At 32.1% G+C, this 23,164-nt stretch overlaps 1 protein-coding gene and 1 pseudogene across 1 annotated transcript; one reads left to right on the forward strand and one right to left on the reverse strand.

The window, feature by feature from the left end:
- Positions 1 to 1,658: 1,658 nt before the first annotated feature.
- Positions 1,659 to 3,551, reverse strand: LOC145606197 (pentatricopeptide repeat-containing protein At5g46460, mitochondrial pseudogene; annotated as a pseudogene).
- A 12,222-nt stretch (positions 3,552 to 15,773) lies between these two features.
- LOC145606328 (protein ZINC INDUCED FACILITATOR-LIKE 1-like) lies at positions 15,774 to 22,998 on the forward strand. The gene is made up of 17 exons (XM_081662341.1): positions 15,774 to 16,171; positions 17,027 to 17,067; positions 17,611 to 17,671; positions 17,773 to 17,875; positions 17,998 to 18,100; positions 18,253 to 18,306; positions 18,404 to 18,466; positions 18,716 to 18,765; positions 18,885 to 18,960; positions 19,295 to 19,510; positions 19,822 to 19,909; positions 20,392 to 20,477; positions 20,571 to 20,678; positions 20,884 to 20,928; positions 21,024 to 21,112; positions 21,783 to 21,826; positions 22,371 to 22,998. The coding sequence occupies exons 1-17, from the start codon at positions 16,027 to 16,029 to the stop codon at positions 22,460 to 22,462; spliced, it is 1,464 nt and encodes a 487-aa protein (XP_081518467.1). The 5' UTR covers positions 15,774 to 16,026; the 3' UTR covers positions 22,463 to 22,998.
- Positions 22,999 to 23,164: the final 166 nt, after the last annotated feature.

Genomic DNA, 23,164 nt, shown 5'->3' on the forward strand with positions numbered 1-23,164 from the left:
AAATCACTGAAATCTGATCATTATCAGTCTTCATGAAGCTGTCTTCCCCTTAAATCAAAATTTTCCTTTATAGAATTTCTGCATTAATATCTCTTTTTTCATCTAACGAGGTACAAATACCCATCAATCCCATAACAATATGACAGTGATGCAGTTCTAAACTTTGACACTAACACTATATAATGGCCATGATATCATGTTACTCTCCCATATCTTTTGCTACTACACCACAAATTCCTAGATTGTGTTACAATATGTCATCAAATCTATAGTTTGTTGAAAAAGGATAAATCATTACCTAGGCTTCTTTGGAGACTATTTAATGCTAAATGGCCAATCAACAGTGACAATGCAGAAGGCTAACCTTCTGACAAAGTTCAGCAGCAATCATCACAGTATGCAGTGTTCCTGCTTCTGCAATGGCAGTTTCACTAGTTCGTTGAGAATTGGTTAACTCATTTAACCTGCAAGAAACAAGGGATATCTAACATTTCAGAGAATATATTACTAAGACAGCAGAAGCATTCTCTACTTAAGTAGCAAGCCAGGAGTAATTTCATATATCTCAGAGGAATAAAATCATAAGATGCTCTTGAATCATGTTAAGTTTAATAAAAGTGACAGGACAATGGCAGTATAATGTACAGCTTCCCTAACTCTGACATCCAAATCTATTGTTGCCATGAATTAGTAGAAAAGGTCTCTGACAATCATGGAAAGGTAAAGGCTACAATTGAACTAGGAGTAAGTTCCTGAAAAAATAATTAAAAATGATAAGCAACATTGTTGTCAGCTTATGAGCAGTACGGTGCTAATCCCCTGTCAACATTAAATCTCATAGAGTAAGGATCTAGAGGACGGCCAGTGCATATTAGGACATATGATTGTTCCCACTCGAGGTATATACTGCAAGCAACATATTGGATGAAGCACTTGTCAATGTTGTCAATAGACTCAAGAACATAAAAATATGTCTAGCACGAAGCAGATGACATACTTCAAAGCGTGGGAATTGGATATCAAGTATCCAACTCAAAGCTTTTGAAATAGGTTCAGCAGCAAGCAGGCTGGCTGACTCGAACTACTATAGCACATCTCTACTCTTTAGTTATCCTTTTCTAAGGGTTAATTTCATGGTATGCTAAAATAAGGATCAACAAGTCTCACTTTCCTTTTCCATCAATAGCTAACGCCTGAAGTGGTTTTTATCAGCAACAATGCTGTATGCACATTTGAACTTTTTCAAGATTGGCCATAGGGCTGTAAGGAAAGCTTGAAGGTTATAAACGGTTTTACAGGTGTCCAAGACATATCTACACTATCTTGAGAAAACCTGTTTCACTCTTTGAAGTCCGGCATGTTGTATTTGGGTAGTGGACCTTTAATCTAGAAGTGCGCATCAAATTAGAAGATACCAAAAAAAAACATAGCGAGTTTAAACCACCACTATAAATTGCTGAACAACAAATCTCAAATCATGAAGAAAGGAAAATGCCTGTAATGTCTTACAATGATCATTGTCCCTGTGACCTATTTCATGTTTCTTAGAAAGTTAGAAGCATCAATGCATACATTAAGATTTAAAATTCTATTTAAGTGATAGACTACTCTTAACTTGTAAGGAATCCAATAACCAGCCTCAGAATATACTATAAAGGAGTACAAACAACAGTAACTACATAAGCAAGTCTGCAGGATTCTGATGAGGAGGTCAAAATGTAAGCAATCTTACCTTTACCAATGCAGGACTTAGCAGAGAAACCTTTTTGATAAATCCTCATTATAGATAGGTAATACCACATCCCACATTCAGCTCTTTATCAGACTTAAAATTATTTTTGCAATCTTTATACCAAACAGTAGATTTTTAGTGATATTTTAAATGGGAGGATGGGATACGTTTCCAGATAGGATATCAGGATGCCCGCCATGCTGATTTAACCAGCTTGATCCTTCTTGTTTTGCAAGTTTTCTTCTTTTCATCTGTGATCTTACTCTTGAGACGTCATTCCATCTTCCAGCTGAAGCATAGAGATTTGATAATAAAGTGTAAGCTGCACTGCAATGTGGGTCTAGATCAAGTATGTACTTTGACACTCTTTCAGCTATTTCAATATAAGAGGGTGTTCTACATGCATTAAGTAGATTTAACAGAACCAGAGAATTTGGTTTAATTGGCATATTCTTGATAAAGTCTTCTGCTTTTTCTAGTTCCCCAGATCGGCACATGATATCCACCATGCAAGCATAATGCTGAACATTCATTTTTATCAAAGTATACTTGGAGAAAAACTGGAAAAACCGCTCCCCTTTCAGGAACACTCCAGAATGACTAGCAGCATTCAGCAACCCAGTGAAAGTGATTTCATCAGGTTCAACCCCTGCACGTAGAATCTGTGCAAACAACATAAACACCCAATTAGCACATCCATGCTGTGCACTCCCAACAATGATTGAGTTCCAGGATACAAGGTTTTTCACTTCTATTCCTTCAAATGCTTTTATTGCATCTAGAATGCCCCCACATTTAGAATACAATGTAACAAGCGAATTCCCCACAAATGCAGAAGCCTCAAATCCCAGCTTAATAGCTTCTGCGTGAACAATTTGTCCTATATCAAGAGACATGAGTGCACAGCAAGAATTCAATGTACTAGTGAAAGAAGACTCATTAGGTAAAATCCCCAATTTGATCATGTCAGTAAATACTGTCAGTGAATCTTTATGCATCGAATTCAAATTATATCCCGTTAAGAGGGAAGTCCACACAACCACGCTCTCATGCACATATTCCCTAAAGATCTTGCTAGAATTTTCTGGTTGCTTACAATTCGCGTAAAATGTGATAAAAGAAGAGGTTATATACTCTTCATCCACACACCCCAGCTTCACAATACGCGCATGAATCTGTGTACCAAGCTCAATATCCCTTGAATTGGCACAAGCTGTTATCAGACAAGGAAATATACTTGCTGATGCAGAGGGCTCGATCCCATCACCGACCATTCGCTTAAATACTCTCAAGGCATCAACACTTCTCCCAACTTGATCAAGCCCACTAATCATCGAAGTCCACGAAATAACATTCCTACAGGGCATCTCTTCAAACACCTTACCAGCCTCACCAACTTGACCATTGCTAAAATAACCATAAACCATAGAATTCCAAACAGCAACATCCTTAAAAGGCATTTCTTTGAACAATCTTTCAGCAAACTCTACATACCCAAATCGCATATACCCACTAATCATCGTCGTCCAAGAAATAACATTTCTCTCAGGCATTTCATCGAATAGCTTCCGAGCAATGCTCAAATTACCACAATCTAAACACCCTTTAACAATTGAATTCCAAGTAATGGTATCTCTAACAGGCATTTGATCAAACAGGTGGAGTGCATCATTTAGCCTACCACATTTAGAATGACTAGTGATCATCTTTGTACACATAGTTACATTCGAATATGAAATCGTTCCGAAAAACCGAGGAACCCTGTGTAATCTTTGGTATGTTATATGATCAGGAATAATCCAGCAGAAATTGGTTGTCTTAGATAGCCAAAAACTCATCTTTCCCAAGAAAACCCAAGTTTTTTTCTGACTCATAACACGAATTTGAATTTATGTGAATTTGGTGGGAAATGTTTGCATAATTTGATTGAGGTGATATGCAGATATGCTAAGCACGAGTGTCATAACATCTGTGTGACTGTATGTCTGTGTGTACGTAGATAGGTAGTTTTGTTACTCATTTGTTTTTTTTTTCCCTCATTTTAAAAATTAAATGAGTATAAAATACGTAGTATATTTTTAGGTGCATCTGGTGTATGTAAATTTTTTTACATTACATGCCAGATGGCCTAAACCCTAACCAAACAACATCAATAAATGTATATTGCAAATCTTGCAAATTGGTTTGCGATTTCATTTTAAATACCCTCTGTCTCATGATGTAATTCTCATACTTCATATTTCAATTTAGACGTCTCAAAATATCATTTTCATTTTATTTTAAATAACTTAAAATGACTAGAATACTTCCAGTTTTTAAATTCTCATATAAATTACCTTACTTTTTCCCTTTTTAGGAAGCCCCAGTTAATCTCTGGGATAAACAAAATTTGTTTATCACATGGTATTTTGATAAATAAATTAACAACTTTATCCCGTCATCCTCACCGTAAGATCCACTTTTATTGAAAAAGTTGTTGATTTATTTACAAAAATGTCATGTGATAAACAAATTTTGTGTATCTTAGAGATTATTGCTGATGTATTTTTCCAATAAAAAAAAAAAAAAATTGTCTTGAATTGTTCTTTTACAAATTTTTATTTACTTTTACACATTCCTTTTCCTATATTCCTTAATTGCTGTAAAAAAAAATTGAGAAATGAGAACTATAATGTTGAAAATGAGGGGTATATTTTAATGATAGTCAAACTATGACGGTGATTTATAGTCCCTATATTCTTTATTTTTTGTCCCTATTTTCTTTTTATTTAGTCTCTTTGGTCCCATTCGATTTTCAAACATATGTGACTAAACTTTACTCTCACAATCAAGTGGTTAGAGCTCTCTCCCGATTTCAGAAAATCTTGGGATCAATTCTCACTCCCGCCTTTGTGGCTCTCTAAACACCAAAAACAACCACCCAATAAACCCCACCACTTTTTTCTCTCATCAATTTCTTCCAACCACAAAATTAATTAATAATAAAATAACATTACTATCATGGAGCAAAATAATAAAGGATGGAGGGGTCTTCAAAAAAAAAATAAAAAAAAAAATAAAGGATGGAGGGAGTAACAAACAAATCAACAACTTGAAGGAAAGATGAAGAAATACATTCATAGTCATACATAAATTTATCGAGCACTCTTAAATAATAGACGCACACCTCTCATCGGAACACATCCTAATTTCTGTAATCATAAAATTATTTCAGATAATTTTTTGGAAAATTTGATAATTACCACCAACTATTGTTGCCAAAATTGAAAATACCACCTCAAGTTTTTTTTTTTTTTTAAAAATTTTACCACCTAGTTTTTTCCAAAAGTTTTCAAATTCCCACCTTTTTGCCGCTTGACGTCATCATGGGACCCACACTTTCGTTTTCCCTTTTTCTTCCCTCGATTTCCCCTGTTCTTCTACTCCCTTCTTTCAATTTCATCTCTCAAATTTGATTTCAAATACAAAAATTTCGCAAATTAGGCTATAATTTCTACAATCTAACCTACAACGAACTAAATAGAGTAGTTTAATTAGGGTTTGGGTAATTAATTTGGGGGTTTTGCTAAATTCGAAAAATTAAGGTTTAGGAATTCATTAATTGGGTGAATAACTTGACAATTAAACATGTAATTAGGGTAAAAACATAATTTAAATGGGCAATTAAACATGTAATTCATAAAATGTTAGTGTTTTTGCCCCAATTACATATATAATTAGGGTTTTCATGTTTAATTGTCCAATTAATCAATTCATAAACCGTAATTTTTTGAATTGAGCAAAAACCCCCAAATTGATTACCCAAACCCTAATTAAACTACTTAATTCAGTTCGTTGTAGGTTAGATTGTAGCAATTATAACCTAATTTGCGAAATTTTTGTATTTGGAATCAAATTTAAAGATGAAATTGGAAGGAAATCGTGGGAAGAAAGAGGGAAATCGGCATGATAACGTCATGTCGTACAGAAGGTGAGAATTTGAAAACTTTTGGAAAAAACTAGGTGGTAAAATTTAAAAAAAAAACTTGAGGTGGTATTTTCAATTTTGGCAACAATAGTTGGTGGTAATTATCAAATTTTCCTAATTTTTTTTTGGTGTTAAGAGAGCCACAAGGGCGGGAGTGAGAATCGATCTCCTGGAATCGAGAGGGAAGCTCTAACCACTTGAGCTATCCCACACTCTCAATTTATTTCAGATAATAGATGAAGATCATAAACTCATACATTCATTAAAAGTAGCGCGATGCGCGTGCCCCTCATCGGTTGCTAATTAATCATGCTTTGAGGTGATGAGCCTCAATATCTCTAGTCATTCCAATGAAAAAGTCCATTACATTGGTAGGGTAGTGCCCTTCATCATGCATCTTCTCATACAAAACTGTCCACTACTTTACAGCAGTGATTTGATCCTTAGAAATCACTTGTAAAATGATAATGAAGCTCTAATACTCATTTAGAAGAACTCCCTCTATGATTTTGAATCTCACTAACTTGTTCTCCACATCAATTTCTTCCACTAGCTCCTTTGCAACACATTTCTTACCATCTGTTATTCAAACGTGATCATCGCTAAAAAGAAATGTATATATTGCATAAAATGCTAATAAAGCAATGCAATTATTAAGAAACATCTGTAATAATTTTTTTTTTTTTTTTTTTTTTGACGGGAATAATAATAATTATTATTGATTCATATTTGTTACTTTTACTCTTTCATTATATTAGTGATGCTGTCACATGCAGCTAATAGTTTAATTTGTACTGTTCAAAAGGAATCTCATTCATTTATTGTATTTTTCAATTGTAACTAACTAAAGTAATTTTGTTGGATAATTCATAGTATTATTAATTTTAATGTTGAAGTGAGTGGAGTTAATACATTAAGGGCCTGTTCTCTTACGTTGAAATTCAGTTCAGTTCAGTTCAGCTGAGTTCAGTTCAGTTCAGTTCAGCTCAGCTCAGCTCAGTTCAGTTCAGTTCAGTCCAGCTCCTAATTAATTTCCTTCTCTTATAAAATATTCATTTCAGTTCAGTTCAGCTGAGTTCAATCAATGAGAACAGGCCCTAACGGTTTAACATAATTATTGTTGATAATTGGTTATTACGTCCTCTACTTCTTTTCACCCTTATTTTTGCTGAATTGAAATAATTTTTACAAAATATATAAATTATTTTTGTTTAACTTAATTTATTAATACTGAACTGTGTTGGAAAAATACATGTTGATTCCATGAATGATAATAGACAAATCAAGAACTTCCCTTGGAACAAATTCGATCGACATACTCAAATCATAGACCTGTCCTCCTTCTATTGTGCCGTGGTTTGGAAGCCACTGACTTAGAAGCGAAATACGCCACCACCAGTACAGGTTTCCCGATGACGCACGCCCCCAAGTTTTACACAACGACCTTTGCAATTCGTGTACCCAAATCAAAGGTTGGAATTGCTTAAGAACTACTCAGATCTCAAAGGGTAGGTTTGTGTTTTAGTGTTTAGGTTTTGATAACTAAAACAATGTATCTCAATTTGAGGGTTTAGGAGAGTATATTGTGTGTGTGTGTGTGTGTGTGTACAAAGAAATGATATCGCATATGAGCGAGCTATCATTCAACCCTGCTGCAAGCAAAAAACGTAGTGAGCTAGCACGGACTTGCCGTAGCTCATATGCCATGAGCTATAGCTCTAACGCTAGCTCGACCTTGCGTAGCTTACTTGCCATGCCATCTATAGCTCTCTCGCTAGCTCCATGCACACTACGTCGCTAAAGGGTAACAACACTCACTTAGCAACACTCCAATTTGCATTACAAGTATTACAACTCCAACAAACTGAAGTTAATTTTATTGATTAAAACTTATATATTCTAACTGATTTTCTATTATATTTTTTCTTTAATGTTATTGATTTTTACTGATGATTAAAATTTTTTTTTGTTGAAATGAAATTAAACCTACGGAATATTATCATTTTAAGTTGAAAAAAAAGGAGACCTTAGTATCATATGAGATTATGAGGCTATGAGCTTATAACTTTGAACAATAAGAAATTTAACTCTAAAAGTGTAAATTAGTTAATAAAGATAAACCTCCATAACAAATAAAATTCCAATCATATTAAATGAATCAATGATATGATACTATGTAATTTGTATTAAATAAATGATAAATATAGTGATTATTAAATTACCATTTATTATAACGATTTGCGTGTGATTTTAATTTATCATGAAGTAATTCTCAACTATATACAATTTATATTTATACATGTATCATCACCCTTTGTATTATTAAAAGCACCCAAAAAATCAATGGGACAATAATTTGTAATAAATATGAATGGAAAGAACAACCTACTTCAAAATGACATTATTTGTTCAAGAAATAAGAAGACAAGAGAGTAAATTAGTCTTAATGGTATATGAAAAAAATTACTTCTGTATATTTTAGAGTTAAGATTATAATTGGGGTCCAACTTTTTAGAAAACTAGGTTAGGTCCCGTGCCACATGCACGGTTATTTTCAATAACTATTTTTTAAATAAGAATTATATTAAATATTTGACTTTCATATGTTATATTCATATTAATTAAATGCTAAAGACAAAAGAAATGGTAGGAAAAAAAATCACACTAAGTATTATTGGAGTGTCCATTAATTGATTAAAATTTTAATCATAAATTATTTAAGGAAATAACAAAAGTATCGTTTGTTGATTTGATATTCACATTTCATTGTTAAAACTTATAGCTTCATAATTTTGAAAAATAAATAAATTCAAGAATATATATATATATATATATATATATATATATATATATATATATATATATATATATATGATCTTGTTATAATAAATGTAGTACATTTTTTTATTGACACAACATAGTACATTCTAAAAAAAAAAAACCTCCATACATCAATTACGTTAAGAATATTTTTATTGTATTGCTTAACTTTAAAATTGTTAATATGTTTTATTGGGAAGGATATGATACATCAAATCTTCTATTACACACCATAAGATATTATTACAATATTATATATGTAAAGATTTGTTTCTTAAATATAATTTTTTCAGAAAAAAAAAACTAAGGACACACCAGGAGATGACACGTGTCATTGCTGGTGTGTCTTTTAGTATATAGTTATTGATTGATGATTGATATTGTGGTTGGGGTTGAACTTTTTTTTTTTACTTAGTGTTCGGGGTCTAGAATAGTTTTTCCGGTGAGATTTAATTAAATGTATACTTTTTATTATTAATGATAATTTAACTTAATTTTTTTTGTAGTGTTAGCACACTTTTAAAATACATATTTAATTAGCTAAATAGTTCTTTAATAATAATTCATGCTTCATTTCAATAAATTTAGAAGAAAATAAATTTTGTTATATTTCACAATTCTTTTAGACAATTTTTTACTAATTAAAAGTGTAATATTTATAATAGTACAATGAATTAAATTAATTGTAAAACCTTTTTAATATAACTAAGATTCGAAACAAATTTAATCACATACTCCGTATGATTCCTATTTTATAAACTTAGATTTTAATAGTTAAAAAAAATGCATAAATGAAATGTCCCGTTATTGTACAAAAAATTTGGAGGTTTTATCGCACCCCCTTATTTTTAGTAAATTCAGATACATCAAACAAATAAAAATTATTTTGTAAATAATTATTATGATATTAATTATTTTTTTATGAAAGATATTTATTTTCATAAAGTACTAAACTCAGGAAGCATTACTAAAATATTTTATCGTTTGAAATAAAATCAGATTATTTTTGTATGATTTTAGTTTAATAAAAGTGTTTTTGTCAAATGAATTTTTTTTATAAAAGTGTCTAAATTATTCATAGTAATTTATAGAATCATATTTATACTAATATATTAAAAGGCGTTTATAAAAACGTCTATGCGCCACGTAGCCTCTTCCAAATTACGCCACGTCACTTCACCAACAATTCATGACGCCACGTCACTTCACAAACATTTGACGGTGCCATGTCACCTACCCAACATCTCCACATACCACACCATCACTAAATTAAAAAAATGATCATAAGAGGATTTGAACCCCAAACCACTTACAACAAAATTGACTCTTTAGCCATCTAAGCTAACTATTAAACACGTTATAATTATGAAAAAGAAATATATATAACTTAAAACCATGTGGTGTAATTATTACAAAAAAAACACATATTTATTTCCTACTTCACTCTTTATTCCCTACTTCGTACTCCGCATATTAAAAAGCGTTCCTAAACCTCTTATTACACATATTACTATTTAACCATCTAAGCCAATATCAACTATGTTATTTGTATAGAAAAAAATTCATATAAGTGCAAACCACAAGGTTCAATTATAAAATAAAAAAACTTTATTTAAAGAATAACTCAATTTTGGTTTGACAATGACAATTGCAGTTTTGAAAAGACTTCTAAAAAATTTATTGATTGTACGTCTACAACAGTAGCAACTCGGGGCAACGTCCGGGGTCACTCACTAGTTAATTTGGAAAAGAGGTTTATGTATTCGACATTGTATCAGCTTTTGTTATTAATTAGTTAATTTGGAATTTTCATATAAAATTTATTAGCTATTTCTATAATTAAATGCATTAAGGGTATAAATTTATTAGATAAGGGGTCTCTCTTTTACAAGGGTGCGTGTAACTTTTTTTATCTAAGGTTAGCGGTGAGTTAAACTAAGGTTAACTCACCAAAATTTATAACCTAAACACCTCAAACAAAGTTAAAAAAAAAAAAAAAAAAAAGCTAAGGTTGGACCCCAAATACAATATTTATCAAAAAGTTGGACCCTATTTGTTATCTTAACTCGTATATTTTATCTGTATTAATTATATAATCCAAGGATGAGGCCAGGTAATGGTTTTCACCTTAAATGCCTTTAATTTTTATTTAGGGCTTGTTTACGTTTACTGAGCTGAGCTGAACTGAACTGAACTGATTGGAGCTGAGCTGAATTGAACTGAACTGAACTAATTGGAGCTGAACTAAACTGAACTGAAGTGAAATGAATATTTTATGAGAGAAGAAAGTTAGGAGCTGAACTGAACTGAACTAATTGAAGCTGAACTGAACTGAATTGAACTTACGTTAAGTAAATATAAACAAGCCCTTAGTCTTTGAAAATGGTTGGGGTATATTCTTTTCATCCTAAATGTTGTTCTTCCTTCCTTTTTTTTTTCTTTTTTTTTTTTTTTTTTTTTTTTTTTTTTTTATGAAACGAACTGTACATGTTTGTTAATGCATTACTTTGACCACAAATATATATAATTGCAAATTAGTACCAAAAATTTAAGCTCTATTCACTTCACCTTTTAAAATAATATTCAATTAAGATAATTTCAATTCAACAATAATAAGTTCAGTTTAGCAATAAATAGCTTCATTTTAATAAAATTAAGTTCAGTTCAGTATAAATAATTTCAATTTAGCAAAAATTAGTAGCTTTATAATAGAGAGTCAGTAAAAAAAATAATTTCAATTTAGCAAAAATAACTTCAGTTCAGTAAAAATAATTTAAGTTTAGCAAAAAAAAAAAAGGTAAAGTGAACTGGGCCAGCCTTAATACGAGTAGTTGCATATCAATAAATTACTCTTTCAAAATAAAAACCCTACTCTTTAGACGAACAAATAAAGTTCAACACACCACTATGTTATGTTTATATAAAAAGAGTAATTTTAAAAAAAATCTCTCTTTAAAGATCGGAAAGAGTATAATATAAGGAGTTTAAATCATATATTGCATGCATACACATCTACTAATGCTTAAACTTAAACAACCAAAAAAATTACCGAGGGCATAATTCCAGAAAATGATAGAGCCAGGCTTGCCAAATTCGTCGTGGTGCACATTACAACTATGGACATTCCAGGGTGAAATGTCGGAGACATGGTGTGGCCTGCTACTAAATAGTTCATGGAATATATCACCATGACAATTTATATCTACTTCAATTTTCATCTTCCCTTTAAATACTCATTTTTAAATGCTCACTAACTTTCGAGTTGAGAAACTAGTTTTAGTGATGAGTAAATTCATTGTGCAATAAGCGGCCAATTTATAGATGCAATTGTAATAGTTCTAGAAGAAATAGATTTATTATTAATTTTTTCCATTGTTAGCAAGAGCTACATATTAGTATAATACTCACATTGTAATCAAATTTGTTAATTATGGAATCTGCCAAATTGTGTCTTATCTCAAATTCTCAATTAGTAAGTAGGGAGGTTTTATCGCACCCCCGTTCAACTGGTTGGGTTCAAATGGGTTCATTGAACCCACTGATTTTTTGAAAAAAAAGTTATAAATAATATTTGTGTTGAATATGACAACATGTAGAAGCGCAGCTCAGTGGTTATTTTTTACTTACCGTCAGTGTTGGAGATCAACAGTTCGATGCATGACATCAACCTTATATTTTTTGGGGCAGCAGTCTACTACTCTAACTTTCTAATTCCTCTTTTCCCAGTTTTTGTAAACCCAAATTCCCAAATCTTAGGGCCTGTTCATATTTACTGAATTGAGCTGAACTGAACTGAACTGAACTGATTGGAACTGAACTGAATATTTTATGTGAGAGGGAAATTAAGAGCTGAACTGAACTGAACTGAACTGAACTGAACTGATTGGAGCTGAACTGAACTGAAATTAAGTAAATGTGAACAGGCCCTTAGACTCTAATTTCTCTCTCTAAATCAACGCCTCAAGCAACCAAACTTCAACACGTTGGCTAATAAATGGAGATAGTTATTCAGTATTTTGTTTGTGTATATTACGGAGTAATAGATTTTGAAGAAAAATTCTATTGACCTGGAAACTTGGGTAACTTGATGGGTTTGTTTTTTTTCTTTTCCTTTTTTTTTTTTGTTTTCACTTTGTCATTTTGGAGATAGAACTTAGAAATTAGAATATTAATTTTTTTTTTTTTTGAAACCTATTAAATTATTTATAGATTTTAATAAATACTTGTACTTTATTAAAAAATAAAATAAAAAAATACTAGCATTTAATTAATTTTTGTGTTTTATTGATTTACAATACTACATTTTTACTCTATTTAAGAAAATACTACAATGTTACAAAGAACTCTATATAAGAAAATACTACAATGTTACAAAGAATTTTTGCTTCATGTTAATATAAATTGTGAGGTTTTTACCATGAGTTAGAGTCTTTTTAGAAACGTGCTCCCCTTGTTTTTTACCTGGTTAAAGGGATCCTCCAATAGAATAATGTGTAATCCATTTGTAATCCTAAATTTGAACTTATGTGCTCGTATTGAATCTTTAATTAATATTTTTCATTTTTTGTTTACAAATTTTCGAACCTACACTTCGAAATTCCTGAATACGCCACTGGTAAGAAAATAGAAAAGGATCAATTGATTTAGGTAATGTGTTTATTATGTGCGTACATAGACAACAATTATAAAATGTAAATTTGAGAAATAAAGTACTCCATAGAAACTAGATGAGATAAACATATAGATATGAAAAGGTTACGTCCTAGATAGGAGTATACGTGGTTTGATCAAATTATTCCTCCGTTCTCTGTCTCACGAGTGAAGGCAGCAAGTCAGCAACTACCCTTCTTATTTCCTGGCAATTCCTGTTTCACATGACGATGGTCCTCTTTGGTGGGTCGCTTTTCTTTCCTTTATTGCTGACTTTTTATGCTGCTCTAATAATTAAATAAATAAAATTAAAAATGGTGATTTTATGGTGACTCAGCCTATATGATTTTGTAGGTGTCGTTGAGTCGTTGAGATACGTGAAAATCGTGTTTTTTTATTTTTTTTTTTCAGAATGATGTTTTTGTTTTGTAAACTGATGCAAATTTTTATTCAAATTTGGCCGTAAATATTTTTAATCTCACACTAGCAAAAATTATAAAAGTTAGGTATTAATAATCTAGTCACCAAGACAAATCAAACTAGATCTCACATGACTATATCTATTCTTATAAATTAAAATAAATTTAAAAGATTCTCTCTTTCTTAAAAAAGTCAACGATTCCAAACAAGAATATTATTGACTATTGTGAAAGGGAGGGAGTAAAATTATTACGAATAATACGATCTGTATATTTATAATTTTATTCTACGCAGTATATAAAATGTATATTTAAAATTATATGCTGATCTGAGTTTGAGTTTTGAAATTAATTGCGTAGATTGGAATTAATAATTTAATATGCAAGTTCTAGCTGCCGCAGCCGCATGGGTAGGTGAGAGAGAACAAATCTTGCTTAGTCGTCAAAATTCCATTTAATACTGCTTTACTATACCTAGTTGACTAGTAGATTTTCTATTGCTTTTATTCTTATTTTTAATTATAATCAATACTCCCTTCGTTTTTAAATACTTACTTCACTTTTTATTTGCGGCCAATTTTAAATACTTGTTCCACTTCTTTATTTGGAATGCTTTTATAATATTTAATTAATTTCTCTCACCAAGTAAACACAACATATATTCTCTCTTCTTCAATTCTCTCCACTACTTTTGTTTTGTACAATTTTTTATTCTTCCACCAACCCCACTATCTCTATATTTTATTACTTTCTCCAATTTCTCCTACAACTCCGTGCATATAAAAATGGAGCAAGTATTTTAAAACAGAGGGAATATTATTAGGCCAAGTATGCTTAATTGCTTGGTGGAGCTGGTGAAAAACTCGCTTTATAACTTTAGGGTCATAAGTTCGATGTCTTTGAGCCCCATTAACTACATTTGCTTGGGAGTAGAGGAATACCTTTACGGCTTTACCTCCCCCAATTAATCAATGTTGCAAATGATTCTCAATATTGAATCATCAATTATGTAATTGGTATTAGCAGCTCATACACTCCACGTATGTGTAGAAATAATTTTTAAATCCAATCATTAAAGGAAATATTATACTATGATTTGTCTATTTTTATGCCTCGTTTGGTTGCATATGCGAATTAAATACCCGTAGAAAACTAGTTTTTCATAGGAATGAAAATTTCTAATCATTTAAACACATTACAAATTAGTTTTCATTTGTTTGGTTGCAGACAAGAAAAATTCAAGAAAATTAAAAAAAATATGAGTAAGGAATGTAATGTAAGGATGGGTGAGAGGGAAGTAAAAAGGAGATAAGAAGGGAGTAAAATGTGGCTTCTCTTATTTTGTAAAGGAAAATGTGGCTGAAAATGTTTTTGTTCATTAACGATGAAAAATTCCACCATTAGAAAAATTGTTTTCCACCCTTTTACAAATTTAACAAAGGAAAATTATTTTCCATGGAAACATTTATATCAAATGAAACGGGACCTTAATGACACGAAAGTTTAGAGAAGTGTTAGAGCTATTTTAATGTATATAGCAAAGGTTAAAAAATTAGTGTATTATGATATTTTATAAAGATTAATGAGATCTTTGATACTATTCCATCAGATCCCATCAACATTTTAGGAAAGATTAATGACATCTTTGATACTATTCCATCAGATCCCATCAACATTTTAGGAAAGATTAATGAGATCTTTGATACTAATCCCATCAGATTAATGAATATATCCATATATTGTTAATCCCATCAGATCCCATTAATCTTTCAAAAAAAAAAATATAAATAGTTGGTATAAACTTAATTTGAGCTTCTCAAAATCAAGTTGTGATTGAGTACCAAAGTCAAGATTTGGAATGATGAAGAGTTAAACTACCATACGCTTGAAACTCATTGAGACAATAAAGAAAACAAATGAAAACGAAAGGTACACTTAATTATTGCCAATTTGGCATGTAGGCCAAGAAAATTTAGTAACAAGTTTTATCAAATGTCAGTTTTGTAGCTTTTCTGATTACTTGTACATAAAAGAAAATAGGTGACGCATGTGATGATTATTTCGCAGCACCTTTCTGCGGCTCATTTTTCATTTGGCGTTTAGGGCGAATTAACAAATTACGTAAAACTATATATATTGTATGCCTCAAAAAGCCTGAATCTGGAGAAAAAAACAGGCACTTTTCTGAGGTCAATATAATATTACACGTTGCTAAATATTTCAGCTGGTCTAGTTATAATGTTAATTATATTTTCATAAGACAACCTTGTTCTAAAGTTCTTCTTTAACTCTTGTTAGTTGATATAATTAGTTCAGAAAGTTTTATGTTGTTTTATATAGGTGTAATGATATGAAATGTTTATCTTGATCAGGTGTAAGTAGTATTGAGTATTGACTATTGAGGCAGGGCAATACTATCAGTACCATATTGGTGAAAAATGAAGGATGAGCGCGAAATCCCCCTGTTGAAGAAGGTGTATTATGAGGATTGTCCTGGATGTAAGATTGAAAAGCGAAAAGATACCGATGATAGCATACCTTGGAAAACACTGGCTAGCATTTGGATCATTGTGCTTTGTAATGGTACGAGTTGACTGTTAGAATGAATTAAATTTTCGGTTTTCATTTTTCAATTGATTATGTTTAATGTACATTGATTGGTTGATGTTGAATAATAGTAAATGTAGAATCAGGAGTTTAATGGAAATGTTAAATATTTGTTGTTGGCGCAACACCTTAGCTAAACCCGAGTAACTTGAGCATTAGAGCAGTGTGTTTTTGTATTTGTTCTGAGTCTTATTATGTGAAGTTTGACAAAGATATATTCCAACATCATGCTAATGTGTTTCACAAAAAAAAAATAACAGAGAAAGAATGCAGTTCGGCTTGGAATAGACCGGTTGAATCCACTCTAGTGGAATATTCTAGGCCTATGCACAAAGGTCAGACCAAGCCAACACTAATACTATGATAGAATTCGGGACTAGATGGCTGTAGTGGTGAGCTGAGTGCCGCGGAGGGTGTGAGGGGTTAATAGGGTGGTACAGTGTCTGTATAATTGTATTGATTGTTGAGACTTGGAAGAGTGATTTTAGTTATTCTACACAGTTAAGCTAATAGAAGTTACACTTGTTAAAAACCAAAAATTTAGCTGAATTTAAGTACTAATATGTGCATTTCTCAACAATTGAATATGTGAAGCTAATAGCCTAATAGAAGTAGCAATTTTCTGTTTTCTCAATGATTGAATAATGGAAAGCTCTTGTCATTCTCTACACTAATACTATGATAGAATTCGGGACTAATTACACAATCGTTTTTTCTTATATTCCTTGCTGGTTTGTTTCATGCTATTTGCTTGGCACCAATTGTCTTATCTCGAATATTTTATTGCTGAACATTCTTCTCTGATCTTTTCCCTGTGTCCTTTGTGTGCAGCTCTGCCAATTTCATCGCTCTTCCCATTCCTTTACTTCATGGTAAGAAATGATTGTTGCCAAATGTAGTCATTTTGTACATCGATTTATCACTACTCTGCTACGTCTGAATTTGGTTATGATTAAAATTGTTAGTCAACATAAGAAAGCACTACAGCGTCGTTAAATTATCTGAAACAATATATAGATAATGAGGAAGTTCTATTCCGGAGCATGAATTTTGTGTATTCCAAGCTTCTGATAGAGCTGGAAGACTGTTTTAGCTAGGAGATATAGTGTGCTAAAGAATACGATGTGTAGCAATATAGGTACTATTCTCTGATATTACCCATTGCAGCTTGTATTTGTAGTGTTCCTAGGAAAGCCTTGGAAAGTCAGTGATTAGGTTAAGGTTAATTGATAGCAAAATGTTTACCAAGCGGCATCCCCATTTACAGATATTCAAATAGAATTATGCCTCATTCATTATGTAGCATTGAGTTCAGAATGCTTCGTTCATTACTGCTCCAGATGAATTATACGAAGTAAATAGCTAACTGATGGTAAATGTCCTGTATGTCGATAATTACATATATATATGTGCAGATTAGAGATTTCCATATAGCTGAGCAGGAAGAAGATGTGGGATATTATGCAGGTTTTATTGGTGAGATTTAAAATCTTTTTCTTTATCTTTTGCATTTTCAGTGTGTATTTCCATAAGAAGACAAAGAATTGATCCTTTATGATGTCTTTTTAATGTCAAAGGATCTGCTTTCATGTTTGGACGGGCATTGACTTCTGTCATTTGGGGGAAACTTGCTGATCGATATGGTCGGAAGCCTATTATCATTATAGGAACAATAGCTGTGTTAGTAACTGATTACTTCCATTTCTACTCCCATTTCAAATTCAGCTTTCTTTTCCCTGATTTAACAGTAATGCAAGTCGTTATTTTACTTATTTATTGTTGTGGTCATTGTTGCATTTCAGGGTGATTTTCAACACTATGTTTGGTCTGAGTGTAAACTTTTGGATGGCAGTCTCATCGAGATTTCTTTTAGGAAGTTTGTGTGGATTACTTGGGCCTGCTAAGGTAAGGCGCGGTTTTTCATAAAGCTATTTCAATGACTTACTCCGCACTTGACTGTGCATTGTGTATCTAGTATCAGAATTTTTTTTTTCCCTTTCTCAAATATTAATCACTTCCTGCTCTTTTAACAAAGGTTAGTTTTTCCATATGAGCAGGCTTATGTATCAGAGGTTTGTCGGGAAGAACATCAGGCTGTAGGCATGTCCATGGTAAGCTTCTTCAGCCAATTCCTGCACCAACTAAGTCTGGTATAATAGTAAGTAATTGAGGAACAATTAATTCTGTCATACATTTTACTTTGAACAGATTACTACAGCTTGGGGTATAGGATTGATTATTGGGCCGGCACTTGGAGGTTTACTTTCCCAGGTAAGCTGTCATCACAGATGTTGCTCGTGTTAATCTTGAATAACTGCTTGATTTGAGCAAGACTCCTTTGTGTATTACATTTCCGTAGAATTTTTATTGGAAACAGCTCCTAGTGAGGGTAAGAAGATAACTAGAACTCTAGAAGTTGGGATAGTGTTAACCTACCCTTACCCTTATCCTCCCTAGTTCATAGTTTGGATAGTGTAACTTCTTAAGGTACTTATCTAAGACATTTTCTTAATTCTTCAGCCTGCAGAAAAATACCCTCAGATATTTTCACAAGAGTCATTGTTTGGAAGGTCAGTTTTCGCATGCCTAGGGCTACTGGCTTTGAATTAAGGTGTTCGTGATCCTCCCTGAATCTAGTTCAGATGTTATAAGTCTTATAACAATGCAAATTTGTATTTTTTTGCTGCAGATTTCCATACTTTTTGCCCTGCCTTATCACGTCTGCATTTGCAGCAGTAATCGCTGTTGGTTCTTTTTGGCTTCCGGTTAGTCCCTTATCTTTTCCTCTCTAAAACCTTTATTAGTTACTCGTACTATTGTCTGTAAAGTATAAGCTGTATGACTAGATAAAATATTAATTAAGATTTCTCAAGTGTGACCTTAACCCTTGAATCCATAATATGTAAATTTCTTCAATTTCCATATAATTATTCCTACTAGTTTAAGTTGAATTGTGAGGTTAAAGTTTGTCATGAGATAGACATTAAAAATTTCGAGGTTAAAGTTTGTTATGAGATAGACATTTAAATTATTCAGTTATATGTTCAGCTTTCACAATAGACATTACAAATTGAGTTAACTAGCTGTATCATTGAACAGGAGTCATTACACTTTCACAAATCAGAGAACTCAGCAGGGGATGATTCATATGAAGCTTTGGAAGCTGCAAGCAACTGTGCAAATGAGAAGAGCAGTGGGAAAGAAATTGAAGGACAAGCTGACAAATCTGCGAAAAGCTTATTCAGAAACTGGCCTCTGATGTCCTCTATTCTTGTGTACTGTATTTTCTCACTGCATGATATGGCTTACACTGAGGTAAGCATTACTCATCTTTCTCCTAATATTACCTCAAATTCTAACATCATCATGTAAGTATTAGAGTATATGAGGGCCACAACGATTGATTTATAAGCACGAACTTATAAGCTTTTTAGATTTTATTCTGTTGAATTCTTTGTGATGCATGTATAATCTCTGTACCAACTTTGATATAACATCTATTATTTGCAAGCTATATTTGTATAGGATTAGTTGTCCAATTTTGTAGATATGAACTATCCTTGTTGCAATCACTATTTTTAAGTTTGGATTAGTCATCTTTACTGAAAACATCCTCATTTCTATAGATATTCTCATTATGGGCAGTAAGCCCAAGGAAACTTGGAGGATTAAGCTTTTCTTCTGAAGACGTAGGTGTTGTTCTTTCTATCACAGGTATAAAGAAATCATTCATTGCTTTTTATTTTCACCTTATTGTACCTTCAAAGTTCAAACGCTTAAACTCATAATTAAGGCCTAGGAGCCGATCTTATATGCATATTAATTGTTATGGTATATTGTTCTGTTTTCCTGGTTTGAAATATTAGCAAGAGGTTGAAGTTCCATTTTTTTTTTTCAATTTTCCAAGATCCGACACTGGTCATAATGTTCAATCTATCTTTTGTTGCCAAACTGTTTTATGAAGATGTTCTTCATACACTACGTGTCTGATTTTCATAGCACCTAAGTACATAGTGTCATCTATGGTTTACAAATGAAGAGTTAACTTTAAGAGTGTAAGATTCTACTTACTTCATATAGTTTATGTACTGGAACTCCAATACGAGTATAAATGAATGACTTCAATATTGTTTTTGCTTCTGTAGATTGCACTAAACTTAATTTCTTTTATTTTCCATTCCTGTCTCCTTTCAAAGGTTGTGGGATGATGGTATTTCAGCTCATCTTATATCCATACATGAACAAATTCTTCGGACCTGTCATGTTTGCTCGAATTTGTGGGGTATGCTTTTTTGAATCTTGTGATTATTCATGCTTGTTTCCCATGAATCAACTGAAGTATGATAACATTACCTACTTCTTCTTCTTCTTGCAGGCGTTGTCAATACCTCTGTTACAAAGTTATCCTTTCCTTGCATTGTTCTCGGGGTTAAGCCTTAGCATCTTGTTGAATTCTGCCTCTATGATCAAGAATTGTTTATCAGTAAGTAAAACTAACAAACTTTGTTTCACTTATTTATATTAGCAACATATGGAATCCTTAATCCGCTATGCAATTTAAATTTCTCTACTAGGATCAAGACCGAAGAAAACATTAGTCCTAATATGAGTAATAGCTGAAGATATATGTTCCTCTTTGGTAGTTTAATTTATTTCTAATTTTATTCTATATTGTATTCTATGACCAGATTTGTATCATCACCAGCACATTTATTCTGCAAAACCGAGCTGTGGTATTGTACCTTGACCTTCTTAACTGGCCTTCATGCACATAATATTGCCTAAATAATTTCTGTATGCACTTGAGATGAATATTTTGTTAAAACAGGAGCAAGATCAACGTGGAGCTGCTAACGGCCTTTCTATGACTGCCATGTCGATTTTTAAAGCAATTGGTCCAGCTTGTGGTGGTGCATTGTAAGTTCTTTTATTTGTTAGTTTGTTAACAGGTCCATGTACCACACACCCCTTTCCAGTGATTATACTACCGTGTACTGTCTTCCATTCTCGAGACACCATATCAAGTAGTTAGTCTTTTATTGGAAGTTTTGATCATAGGTGCCCTTAAGAGGCCTTAAGGACAAAATAATACTTGGAGTTGTCCTTCCACTTCAGTTTTAAGACACTTGATTCTAGTAAATGCTCTTGCTTAAGAAGTATGGCTAAGAATTATTTGTTAATAACACTAACTCGGCTCAGTTCATTATAAGAATGCTTTCATCATTTGTTTGTTATTGCATTAGCATAATCCAAGGGAGAAGCTGCGCGAGGTAAAATCTTTAAGTATGGTTCAGGAACAAAATTCATTCCTTCAATCAAATAACTACCACTCTGGATCTTAGCTCAAAACTCAAGGAAATTCTTACAATTTAAAATAGATTTAAAATGTGGCATGTTATTCAGGAAATTTTTACACTAGGCTGGTTAATTTGTAGTACACAACTGCAGCATCTCTTTAATTTGGCAGAAATCTTCATATTCAAGTGAGATGGTAATTAGATATATGTTAAGTTTATTTAACCATGTTTGTATGTTGTTGATAGCTCTGCACGGACTCATATCGTGTTTTTGCTTATGTAATCTCCAGGCTTTCATGGTCAGAGAAGCGTCAAGTTGCTTCCTTCCTCCCAGGTACAGTCTAGAGTATAGACAATTATACTACGTATTTCTCAAGAATATAATCAAGATGAACTCATACGTGGAATAAGTACGAAAATTGATATTATTCTGTAATTAATGTTCATATTGAATGGAAAAGCTTTCAAACAAAAAATAAAGAAAAAAATTTGCTGCATTTCAAACAGAATATACTAAAGAAAAGAACTTGCTGCATTTCAAACAGAATGTTGATGTTGATACTTATTTATTAAGCTTTTCCCATGTAATGATTATCAATAGTTAAAGGTTATAAAGAGCTTTTTGATGCCTAAACATTTTTATAATGCCTCATATATAACCTCTTTTTTTCATACAATTCCAACAGTATATTTCGCATTTTCTTATTGTTATTTTCAAGATATATTCATACATAAATGCCTTCTCTGATCTATGTGTCAAGTTGTAACAAAAAGATTACTTTGGGACGGAGGGAGTAGTTATAGAAATCTAGTTGGTTAGTCGCTTTAGTTTTGTACTGTAAACTAATCTAACTCGGATTCTGGATGGCATTATGCAGGCACACACATGGTCTTCTTCCTCCTCAATGTGGTGGAACTCGTAGGTGTGGTGTTAACGTTCAAACCTTTCCTAGTTGAACGTAAAGACTAAACACCACAAAAGTTACAAACTTTGTCTAAGGAGATATGAGTAGATATGGAGGAGAGTTTGAGAATTGTTCTCCTGCCCTGTACGTGCTGCACTCGAGGTCTATTATGTGTTGTGGTTTGAACTTAAGCTGCTGTGATGCAGGGGTGGATTCAATATGCATATAGAACAATACTGTCAAACTCGAACACTTCAGTATTGTGCAAGCTCCTCCTCATCAGCTCATGCGCTCTGGAGAATGGAGATTAGAGCCATTGTGATTGCTATATATTCTTTCCTTGATGCTTTAATAAAAGTTACAGTAGTATAGAATTAGTCAATTTTGCCTATGAATTGGCCATTTAAGCTAGAAGTAATCTTTTACTAGTTTTATGTGTTGATTATGCTTTCTATATATATATATATTGGGAAAATAATATTTATAGTTTTAGTTTCTAGCTGTGACTGAGAAGGCTTAGAAAATGCACTTGTTTAATGAGTTGTTTGAATTGTACATTATAGCAACTTGTTACAAATAAAAAGTTGAAATTCTAGGGTGATATTGTAGTTTTGCAAATTATGCTTTTTGGATTTTTTTTTTCTATGGCCATTCATACTTGATTTTTCATACAAAAATAAAAGACTTGTATGAAAAACACCATCAAGAGCATGAGCAATGGTGGGTAACCACTTACTCACAATACTCTCTCTACTCTTTGTAAATTA

Source organism: Chenopodium album, chromosome 22 (genome assembly GCF_948465745.1).
Source record: "Chenopodium album chromosome 22, dcCheAlbu1.1, whole genome shotgun sequence".
Lineage (NCBI taxonomy): Eukaryota > Viridiplantae > Streptophyta > Magnoliopsida > Caryophyllales > Amaranthaceae > Chenopodium > Chenopodium album.

Coding starts and splice junctions, on each gene's coding strand:
- LOC145606328 (XM_081662341.1), top strand. CDS start 16,027: ATGAAGGATGAGCGCGAAATCCCCCTGTTGAAGAAGGTGTATTATGAG. Junction 18,101..18,252: donor GATTACTTGGGCCTGCTAAG/GTAAGGCGCGGT, acceptor CCATATGAGCAG/GCTTATGTATCAGAGGTTTG. Junction 20,929..21,023: donor TTCTGCAAAACCGAGCTGTG/GTATTGTACCTT, acceptor TTGTTAAAACAG/GAGCAAGATCAACGTGGAGC.